Source organism: Gavia stellata, chromosome 4 (assembly GCF_030936135.1).
Source record: "Gavia stellata isolate bGavSte3 chromosome 4, bGavSte3.hap2, whole genome shotgun sequence".
Taxonomy (NCBI): Eukaryota; Metazoa; Chordata; class Aves; order Gaviiformes; family Gaviidae; genus Gavia; species Gavia stellata.
Window position 1 is genome coordinate 67,962,806 of NC_082597.1, and position 11,537 is coordinate 67,974,342.

At 48.8% G+C, this 11,537-nt stretch overlaps 1 protein-coding gene across 2 annotated transcripts in view; it reads left to right on the forward strand.

Moving 5' to 3' along the window:
- The window catches only part of IQSEC3 (IQ motif and Sec7 domain ArfGEF 3), a 100,824-nt gene extending 90,530 nt beyond the window's left edge, over positions 1-10,294 (forward strand). Inside the window, exons 8-14 of one of the 2 annotated variants that reach the window (XM_059816845.1) lie at positions 1,383-1,522; positions 2,380-2,505; positions 3,664-3,763; positions 5,867-6,028; positions 6,823-6,915; positions 7,572-7,615; positions 9,857-10,294. In XM_059816845.1, the coding sequence (XP_059672828.1) occupies positions 1,383-1,522; positions 2,380-2,505; positions 3,664-3,763; positions 5,867-6,028; positions 6,823-6,915; positions 7,572-7,615; positions 9,857-10,294 (1,103 nt within the window). Of the gene's footprint in view, positions 1-1,382; positions 1,523-2,379; positions 2,506-3,663; positions 3,764-5,866; positions 6,029-6,822; positions 6,916-7,571; positions 7,616-7,698; positions 7,774-9,856 lie in introns of those variants that run through there. The other variant, XM_009820716.2, reaches the window with a different exon arrangement.
- The last annotated feature ends 1,243 nt before the right edge of the window (positions 10,295-11,537 follow it).

Consider the following 11,537-nt stretch of genomic DNA (forward strand, 5'->3'; position numbering starts at 1 on the left):
TCCCAGCCATGTTCACTCCTAGGTCATCCTAGGTCAGCTGTCTTCCAGGTGTCTCTTACTGCACATCTGCAATTCAGATGAAGCTCCCTCAAAATTTTTCCAGTGTAAATCCCTGTCTAGATTTTGAACTTCTGTGGGCTCCTTTGACTTGTTTCTTTGTCCTGACTGCTGTTCAGAAAGTGCCATCTCAGCCTGCCACACCTTCCCCAATTTGTCATCCACTCCAGACTGGTATAAAGTGACAGTGAGGTCCTCTTTCAAGTTATATTTCCTGAGATACTGAATGGGGCTGATACCTGTCATCATCCCCTTTGGTATCACAGCTGATGATAGCACTAATTCAAAAGGGTTTTTTTATGTTAACTTACACTTAGAGTTGCTTGAAAATCTGCCAGTTCACATCACAATGAATTCAGCCAATATGAGGATCACTCACCTCCAGTGTGTAACACACCACAACTCACTAGAGCGAGTGAATGTCACCCCATTACAAACAAGAGGAGAGAGTTAATTCCAGACTCACCTGCAGGCCCATGCCCAGGTCAAACCAGCCTGTGTTTAAAAAAAGACAGAGTATTCAGGCTCCGTTTGCAAGGATGTGGATGAGGGAGCCAGGAGATGACAATGCCTCTCCGTTCCTCACCTGCATCACTCAGGGTAGTACATCTCAGACCAGGGAGCTGGAGGGAAAGCAGAGAAAATCAATGTAAAATGACTGAAGGAATTCAGTTCAGAGGAAAGACTGGCAGTTTAATTTGTAATGTTTGGCTCAGGGAAGGGTGAAAGAAAACTTTTCTTCCAGGCTCTGCAAGGGTCAGACAGCAAAATTTGGAGAGTTATCTAAGGAGATGTAAAAGAGAAAAGGAACAGGGCCAAGACAGAGATATCACAGGCAGAGTAACAGGGAAGTATTACTCCTAGGAGACATCACAGAAGGAAAATGGTGGAGGCCACCAAGCAAGCAGGAGAGCTGATGCTTGCACTGGCAGGAGGAGCAGCTGGATCCCATCATAGATCTCCTCCACATCTTGCACTCCTGATGGTATGAAATCAATGCAGGGGTTGCTGCTGTGCAGCCCAAGATATATGAATGTGAAATTGTGGCTATAAAACCTTCGGGAACACATGGAAAGAAGCCACCATGCAGACCAAAGGAATAATGAAATCTTCTGCATTGGCCTTAGAGATGGCAGTCTCTCCTGCTGGTGCATTAGGTGTGTTAAAGTACAAAAGAAGACAGCCTAAAGTGAAGTATTGCTCTTTTCCTTTAGCCTTCCCAGCACTGCACAGCGCAGAGGCAGCAGTTGCCGGTCAGGGACCACCAGTTCTTCCCTTTCCTTTTCTCCCTGCCGAGCCTGCCCAACATTTTCTGTGTTTGGCAGGGGTGGATGACGGTGCTGACATCCCACGGGAGCTGGTGGTGGGGATCTACGAGAGGATCCAGCAGAAAGAACTGAAATCCAATGAGGACCATGTGACTTATGTCACCAAAGTGGAGAAGTCCATAGTTGGAATGAAAACGGTGAGCACCCACAGCCCTGCTGGCACCCACTCACCCCTCTCACCCCTATCTCCCTCACTGGCCCTCTTCTCTGCCTTTTTTCTCTATGCCCCTACTCTTCTTCTGTAATACTTTCCTTGTTTGTCCTGATGAATTCACTCCTTTTTCTCCAAACACCTTTTTCCTTGCTATCTCCTTCTTTCCTAATTTTGGGGGATCTCCTTGGCCAGAATTTACAGTATCTGGTGCGGTAATTGTTTGCCCAAGAATCTCATTGAAGGTCCTGCCTACCAGTGCAGGTCCTGCCTGCCAATGCTCCTGTGATAACCCCGCAGTGTTTCAAACTTTCAGGACTTGTGAGGGTGTAGGAAGCAGAAGGCAAAATGATAGAAAACAATTTCACCCATCCGTCTCTAATGAGTTCCCTGAGGATTGCTGGTGTTAAGAGACCCTGAAATGCAGAGACAGCTTCTTTAGCAGTAACCGATCTGTAATGCAAAACCATACATACTGTTTAACCAAAATGAGCAGAATAATTTCTCAAAGCCTAGGAAACCTGCAGATGTCCAGGAGGGTGAGAGAGGATGAACAGTCACCCAGTGACTGGAAGCCAGAGGTAGGATCTGTGAGCAAGAGTGTTGCCTATAGCCTGTCCCACTCCTCTGATTTATCCAGATCACAAAGGCATAGCTCTCCCGGCTATTGCACCAGCAGGAAAAGTGATGGTGAGGAGTAGTGGTGAGGAGATGATTTGAGTGGGCAGAGTGGGCAGAATTGGCTTGTGCTACTGTCACTGGGCAGGGTTGTGCAGGCTGAGGATGGGGGAGACACAGTGGCACCTCCCTCAGCCCCTGCATGCTCTTGTGGGTCTTCTGCAGGTTCTGTCCGTGCCCCATCGCCGGCTGGTCTGCTGCAGCCGCTTGTACGAAGTGACTGATGTGAACAAAGTGCAGAAGCAGGCAGCTCACCAGAGGGAAGTTTTTCTCTTCAATGACCTGCTGGTGGTGAGTGTGCTCTGGCAATTAGGCACTGCAGTGATAAAACTCGCCCTGATTTCTATAAAGAAATCTAAAACCAGTCCACAACATCCATTTCCCCCCTGTCCTAAGGACAGACCATCTCCTGGTCCATCAACATTGTAAGACACAGCTCTGGATCCTTCACTGTTAAAAACCTACCAATTCTAAAACTCCTCTAACCCTTAAAAAAACAAACTGTCACATCCCACACCCATCCAAGCAATGTCATTGCTCTCTCTCATGCCTTTGCCAGCAGGGAGGTTCATTTCATGAAACAGAGGTTCATTCCTTTGTCTGTTTGTATGATAGTAGACAGAGCCCTCGCATGCACTTTAAGTCTTCCCTGCCAGACACTTTAAAACCATTGCCTTCTAACATTGCAAAGGCTGTAGGAGAGTAGGTATTACTTACTGGAGCCCCAAATGTGTATAGTCCTTTTAAAAGTGTCCTGCCCCAGCAACCTTACAACTGAGTTCAGACAGGTACAAGGGAGGGCAGAGGTATGCTGAGACTGGAAGGATGCCAAGCAAGATGGAAGTTCTGCTGAATTTAATGGCAAAATTAAACTGTGAATGTTGCAAATGTAAGGCTAAAATCAAACGCTGTTGTAGGAGCAGAACACAAGAGACCTTTCCCCACCTATTCCTCTGCACCCATTTGTACAGTTGTGAAGTTGGGGAGAGCGTCTGCTCCTTGCTCTCCTTGCTATCCCTCTACTCCATGGGATAAATCAGATCCAGAAGAACTAGTGCTGAGGGAGTGAGGGCAGCGTAGCATTCACATATGCTCTTGTTCCCAGCTCTAAGGTATTTCTGACAGGCTTCCTTTCTCCTTTTGTTCTGGCCCTAGGTGAAAAGGATTACCCTTGCAAAGTCAGAAATGTGGGCATCAAAAAGCCAGCACCCCTAGGAGACAGAGAGCTGAGTGGGCCCCAGGGCTATGCATACGTAATTTCAGGAGTGTTGTTACAAGTGCAGCATGCCAGGCAGCTTTCTGGGAAAAGAGCCTGTCAGTCACCCAGTATTACTCTCATGTAAAATTACCAGAGCTTGCAAAAAGCTTTTTTGCTTTGAGCAGTTTCCTTTGTTCTTGCCTCACTGTTCCCCAGCACCCTGCCCAATGATGCATCTCTCCCTCCAACAGATCCTCAAGCTTTGCCCCAAGAAGAAAAGCTCCTCAACGTACACATTTTGCAAGTCGGTCGGTCTGCTAGGGATGCAGTTCCATCTCTTTGAGAATGAATGTAAGTCCATTGCTCCTTGGTTGCCTGGAGGGGTTTGGCAGGGAAAAGGAGAAGGAGGGAGGGGGCTGCGTCATCTAGCGTGAGTTTGCATCAGAAGAGAGATTCCATCAGGGATAAAAGTGGAGGGGAGAAAACTGAGGCTTGGTGCTGAGGAGATCACTGTGCAGGTACAGTGTGATGAGAAGAGGCTCCTGGTACCTCTCACTAGGTCTGCGCACCTGCAGAAGGGCTGAACTTAAGCTTATTGAAGGATCTGGGTTGTCATGGTGGCAGAGAGAGCAGTAGTGAGGAGGAATGAGGGAATCAATCCCCAGATACATCTCACTGAGCTCTCAGGAGCCAACTGTAGATGGAGAACCTCATTGACAAAACTGCTGCTGCCAGCTTTAGCCCCTCTCCCCTCATGCCCAAAGTCACAACTCCCACCTGTACCTTTGACATTGATAAAGGCTCAGGTGCTGCTGCTGCTTCCCCGCACTGTGCCATGCTGTGCTGTGCTGAAAGCTTCCCAAGACAGAAGCAGAGCCCTTGGAACAGCACCTACCAAAGCATGGCGAGAGGCCAGCCCTAGTCAGCCTGTCCTTGATGGTCTGGGAATAGCGCCATGATGTGTCATGATTAAGGCTGGTTGTACGGTGGAGGAGTTCCAGAAACAGGCAGACTTCCTGCTGGTGCAGGCAGAGGGGCTGCACAGCAGCCCCAGGCAAGCATGGCTGATGCCCACTGGGGTTTTTGTGAGCACCTGCAGAACATGCTGCAAGGAAGGAAGACTGTAGCAGCACTGTGGCTATACTAAGTTTTTTACATCTTTCCTCCACCCTATTGGCAGCATGAGTCACTCTCTCAAGACCCTACCCTCTGCAGCATGCAGAGGCTTTCACATCCCTGTATGTACAAAAGAGTGATTCATAACTGAGCATCCCCAGGAAGCACCATCAGATCTGGGATCAGCTTTCAGGGGTATCGTGACTATCCTGGGAGTGCCCAAGGAGCTTCTGGCAAAGGCATCCTGTTGTGTATCCCCTGCAGAGACAGAAAAGCATATGTCCTAAAGAGCTTGTGATCCAAACAGATGAGACAGACACAGGGTGGGAAAAGGGGCCTGGGACACAAATGGGGGGAGCTGAGGGCTGTCAGCAAATAGCAGGTTGGTCCTTTGACTTGTTTGGTAAAGATTGATAAAGGAAGAGGGTGGGGAAGGCAGGCAGATGCAGGAGCAGTGGAGAAGAGAAGACAGGACAGGGGAAGAGAGACATTAAATGTAGAGAAAGGTGAGAGGGAAGGAGACAAGGGATTGAAACCACTGGCCATTGAGCAAAATGTAGACAAAGTCCAGCCACAAGCACAGCAAGTTCTCTGCACACACTCATTCTCCTGCTTCTGTTGGCTGGCTCTCCAGCCACCACCTCCCTGCACCCAACCTCATCTTTAAAACACAAGGCCTTTTGTTGCGATATTTTCACTCTCTGGGCATGTCCTTTCATTTACGTTCCCATGTATTTTGCCTGTTGGGGAGTACTAAGCAGAGACCTACAAACCCACATCTTTCTCTTTACCATTCTATCTGCACAGCACAATGATGTCCCCATCCATGCTGTGCTAACACCCCTGCCATGATCTCTGCTGACGGCAGTAGAGACTGGGGAGAAGTCCTGCCACTGTAGATGTTAACGGCTGTTCTGGATTTGACTGCAGGAGCCAAGCTTTGCTGCTGCATCTGCCACAGGAGAAGAAGTGTTGTTGGCCTCTTATATATACTGTTTACTCCTCCACAGATTCAGAAGGGCTTTAGAGTCTTACCTATGTGCTCAGGTTCCCAGAGCCAATGTTGCACTAAGTGTACCTAAGAGCTACAGTTTTCTGGTTTTGGCAGCGCTGTGGTGCTGGTGGCACTTGCCTTACTGCTGCAGCGTGGCCATTCCGTTCTGTTGGAGGGCTGCAATGCTGCAGGTTCCCACAGTTTGCAGTGTGACAAACTCTAGGTGTGCCATTTCTTTGGACTCATGTTGGAAACTCTCTATCCTGCAGAGGTACCAAAGGAGCCAACTACTCCAGCAAGAACACCTAATGTCTCTTTATTTTGTTGACACAACTTCTTTATAGATTACCCCCATGGCATCACACTGGTGACTCCAGTTTCGGGCTCAGAGAAGAAACAGGTACTACACTTCTGTGCTCTGGGTGCTGAGGAAATGCAGAAGTTTGTGGAAGATCTGAAAGAGTCAATAGCAGAAGTGACAGAGCTGGAGCAGATACGAATTGAATGTAAGGGCCTCTAATAAAATTCACACTCCAATGCCATCACACTGCATGTGTCTACAAGGGAGAAAGGGTAAAGGAAATGGGTTCTTCAGGAACAGGGGGAAAGAGGATGAGTAGCACAAGTCTGCACAGGATTGTTCTTGTCTTCACCAATAGGGTGAAAAAGCAGTCTGGCTCTGTGACCATCCGCCAGCAGGAGAAATGGGAGACCTTAACTCCTTGTGATGCATATGAAACAGGGTGTATGATACAGTGGCCTGGGATTGTGAAGCTTAGACTGTCGGACCCAAAAGACTCTCCTCCACCCCATATTCCTTCGACTATGCAAATATGATCTGTAGGTAGCTGGGAAGTACAGGACAGGTCTGATAGCCTTGGCAGAGTTGTCCTTCACTCCAGGAATGTCTAGGGGACAAGCAGTTTGTACTGTGTCCCTCTGTGGCCTGTCTTACACAGATTAGATGTCCATGTAGCCTTCGATGGCCTTTGCATGTATAAACTGATGAGCCACAGTAGCTCAGCATCAGTGGTCCCCTCCTGTGCAGCAATAACCTATTCTGTATAAATGCAGGTCATACATAGAAGGTCGTGTGGAGATAGACAAGTTCCTCCACATGTCAAGTCCTCTCCAGTTTCTTTTTTTTTCTTGGCATTTCCTCTCTTCCTCCCTTCTTGACACTCTCTTGTCATTTTCTTGCATTAATTCTCCTTGCTGACTTCCCATATTGCTTCTTCAGTATGGTGGTGTCCTTCCCTCCACCCCTCTCCTCATTCACTTCCATATATCTGTCTTGCAGGGGAGCTGGAGAAACAGCAAGGGGCAAAGACTCTCTCATTAAGGACCAACGGAGCCCAGATGGAACTGCAGTCTAAGCAAGGCTCTCCAACAGGTAAGAGGACACCCAATTTCTCTTGGTCCAGCAATGCTGCCTTTGCAAATGTGTTCTCGTTGATTCCTGTGAGAATAACTGCAAAAGGAAGTGGACAGTTTTGTGCCCTTTAGCCTTGGGCAAATAGTGGAAATATGACAACATATGCATTCTTCAGATACTCTAGAAAAGCCATTAAAATCTCATCACTCAGTCTGTAGCTGCACATCTAGCAAAGAGGTGTTACTGATGGAGCATCGGTAACTGCTGAAGAACCTGGCCCAGTTTTCTTCCCTGAACTGATGCAACACAGTAACCGCACTATCAACTTCCTCCTGCCTCTTCACCAATACTTTGGACTAGCCTATTTGTATCAAAGGCTTTGTGTCCATCCATGCCTTGGCTTGTATGCCAGCAAAAATCAAGTGCAGAGGTGAGTGGCTACCAACTCACTAGAATGGCACTGAGATCAGGACCTAAGGATAGGACCCCAAAGGGGCCTCCCCTACCCCACTGAGCAGCTATTAGGTTGCAAGAGGGTCTGGGTTTGTTCTTGCAGTCAAGAGTCTTGTTTGGCCCTGTACCTCTCCCTTTAGCTTTCCAGTCCACAGTATGAGCGCCAGCTCTTGAGTAGAGGTACAGACGTCACGAGTGAGATCTTTTGTTTTATTTCAAAGGCAAGAAGGAATTGGGGGAGAAAGTCTCAGACAGCACAGTGGAGGTAAGTAGAGTGCAGAGCAGCTGAGGTAAGTAATTCTCTCTCACTTCAGCTCTTCTCACGTTCTCTGTTGTTTCTTTTCTCAGGTTTTAATCAATGCCTCCCCAGCCAGACTGACAATTTTACCAATTTCCAGAGATACAATTAAAAGTTACTGCTAGGACGGGTAATACAACTTTCAAATCCAAACTAAACTTCAAAGCATTTTCAATCCGTTTTTATAACTGTAACATCCCTCATGGACAAAGCTCCTAAACGCTGTAGACTAACCTACCCCACTGCTTATGGGGAGACTGAGAACCCCACTAAAGACTTCCCTGACATGCTAACTCCATGCAGCATCACATGCAAATACCCCGCAGCCCAGCTTTCTTGCACAATCTCTGCAGCTCTGTCTCTCCATCCCCCCTTGAAGGGGATTAAGCATGGCCTTTGTGTACCAGAGACTTTCCCTAGAGCTTCACCTTCCTAGGTAGGGAGTTTGGCTGTCCTGTGTACACCTGTCTTTGCAGGGATGTCTAGCATCCAGTGGGTTGCCTTTTTCTTCACAGACACCCATACTCCCACTGCCTGTGAGGAAACAGGAAAATGCGATCTTCACACTGAAAATCTTATCTACTACTTCCTACTCTCCCCCTGTCTGGAATATCTCCATTGTCCTGAATTTGCCCTTTTCCAGGATAGTTCTTTCCCCTCTTGTCATAGTATATTTACTTGAAGAGTTCAGCTTCTCAGTGGGGAGTGGTTGCTGCTTCTTTTCGCTGAAGAGCACCCCATTTCCCTGCAGACACCCCCTTCCTGGGGAAGGTGCCTCTCCCAGCCAATTTCCTATTCCTGTTGGGAGGAGTGTTTCCTTGTCGAGAATGGCTTCCATGTATCCTAATGTCATTAGCACTTCATGGCCCAGCAACCAGGTTTTCCTAGGGGATGTTCCACTGTCTGAATAAATATTGACACAATATTATGTCCTGCTGTGCAGTGAGTCTGAGCAACCTCCATGCTTGAGTAGGGACAGACAGCTCATCCTTGTTCCAGCATGGTGGAAAGCTTGGCCACTCAAAGCTTCTCCTTCCCAGTTGCTGGCATTGCTGCCCAACATGCCAGACCATCAGGGCACCCCTACAGTCCCATCTGCCCATCTGTACCCCTGCCTAGCTGGAAGTGCCATGCCAATCTGCAAGCACTTTTTTCTCTACCCAGGGTTTGTCACTTGACTGACATTCTGTTTTGAGCCGGCAACTTTGCTGTGGTTTGGCGTCTCCATCAGCCCATGTCCTTGCCAGGAGGAACTACAACTTCATCCACCATTCGGGAAACACCATTTTCCTGCTGTGCTTCCCCCCCTAGGGACCTCTAGTCCAGGCCAGCTCCTCCTTTTCAAACTGGACTCAGTGAGCTCCCTTATTTGACACCATTATCAGCATCTCTCTGTGGGGACCCTGATGACATCCTGCTTCCCTTCCCCCTTTCAGCTGCCCAAGTAATACTCTGCCAGCAGAGGAGCATTTCCATTTCTTTGAGATTATCTAATCTGCTGCCATTTCATCATGAATTTCTTTTATCATTGTATGAGCTAGACGGGCATTTTTTCTTTCTTTTTCTTTTTTTGAAAATCATTTCCTTTCACTGACAAACCATCAAATGGATCAGAGGGAGCTGCCTTTTACTAGAGTATGTCAGATTTCTGCTTTTTCCTTTGTAAACAGATTAGCCAGTCATGTGGTGTACCTTCCTACTCAGAAAGGCAGGGAGCTGGGAAAGGCTTGAGTCTCTCTGTCTCTCTCTATCTCAGATTCAGCTACTGTCATTTTGCTGAAACGTACAACCTTGATTATCTGAAACCTTGCTGTCTGGTTCCCCTCTCCTTTTTGCTGGTGGGGACAAGGGCATGACCGCAGAGGTCTGTTCATTACCATCAGAATTCACGGACACCTCCACTCGTAGAGTTGACTTGCGTTCCCTGTGCCATTTGGATAATCAAAGTTGCGGTGCATTTGGGAATGCCGGCCCTGCCACCACTGGCGTGATGGAAAGGACAGGGGCACTTAGGCCTAGATGGGGACGATGGGGCTATTGGGGGGGGGACGACTGTGCAGCTGGGGGTTGTGCCTGTTCTGATTTTTTGAGGGGGGGAGGGTTTAATGCATGTGAGGCCGGCTGGTGGTGGGGGTTCAGGGCAGCCAGTAGCAGCAGATGGGAAAAGTCTTGTAACATTTAATGCTTCTTTGGCTGTTTCTAAACTAGGTGTCAATTCACAACAGGCTTCAAACGTACCAGCACAACTCCGCCCTGGGGCCCGAGAGTGGAATGCAGCCCAGCATGCGTCTTAACATGCCACGGGAGCGGCTGGAGACAGCACTGGTGCCCTCGCACCCCGCCTCGGCGGGGACACTTGTACAGTGCCAGCAGATTGTCAAAGTCATTGTCCTGGACAAGCCGTGCCTCGCTCGAATGGAGCCGGCCCTCAACCAGACTCTGACACGCTACGTCACCTCCGATTCCTGCACCTCCACCCCCTGGCACGGTGTGGGCAGTGGGCTCCCTGGGACCCCCATGAAGCTGGTCCATCAGCCTCCCCTCCCACCTCCACCACCTCCCTACAACCACCCCCACCAGTATTGCCCCCCCAGCTCCCTGCTTCAGAGGCGCAGGTACTCCAGTGGCTCACGCAGCCTCGTGTAGCCACACCACCAGCACCAGAACAGCACAGACTTCCCCGCTTCCCTTCCCCACCACCTCCTGGGGACCCTTTCTGCCTACAGAGATCTAGTTTGTGATTTATTTTTTAGTAAAAGAATAAGAAAAGAAAAAAAAAAAGCTGACTGACCTAACTCTTATCCTGTCTCCCCTCAAGATGATGCTAATTGTGAGGAGCCGTCTATAGAAACTGCCAACCTACATGCTCACACATCCTCACACCCTGCTGTCCAGCTGGCCTCCTGTGCTCATGCCGTCCCCATGTAGCACTTTGCTGCCCCATTCCTGAGAGGCTTGATGACCTGCTGCTTTATAGGCACTGTGTCTTCCGTTTGCTACTCCTCAACTTCCTTCCCTGCCTTGCATATACCTGGCCATAGGTTTGTACCCACCCCAAAACTTCGCCAGCCTCGGAGAGAAACAGACTCACCTGTGCCAAGGACCAACTTTGGGGCACTCACGGTGGGTGGAGTTCCCCCTGCCACTGCTGCTGCTGCCTGCTAAGCTGGAACTGAGAACTTGTACCACTTGCCATGCTTTCTCCTCATCGCTCTTCAAATATCCTTGCAGCAGCCGGTTCCAAACAAGGGAGTGCACGAGTGAAAGAGCTCAAGAGGAGAGACTGTCCTGAGCTGCAGTACAACACAAAGATGGCCTCACTCTGAACACCAAAACTCTTTCTGTTGTTATATTGGAGCATTGTACCAGAGACCTCTGCTGAGACCTAGCAGACCTCATCCCATGTAAATACACCTATATGGTAGCGTATGTATGGCGCATGCTTACTAAAGGAAACACCAAGCAGTTCTGAGGGAGCAGAAGGGAAGTATTAAGCCCAGGGATCTTCCTGGAATGGATGAGTACTTTTCTGAAGAGATGGCACCGAGAGGTGCCCTCCCACCTCAACACACACACACAGAGACACACACATGAGGATTGTCTTCTCTAGCATAAACCAGACCCACCTCTGCTGTCCTTCTAGATGGTTTTGTGTTTCCTGCCCACCTGCTTTTTTATATTCTGAAAGCAAAGGCAAGTGTTATGTTCACCTTCTGGGGTGGCTGATCCCTTCACTTGGGCACTTCCTGATGTGTTAGAGGGAAGGGACTTTTTGGAGACCATCCATGTGAGGTCCCATCTGTATCTCTTGCTTGGCTATACCCTTGCCTCCATCAGCCCTTCCAATAGGACAGCTGCCCAGATACCAGACTCCAAGGGCTTGTCTCCT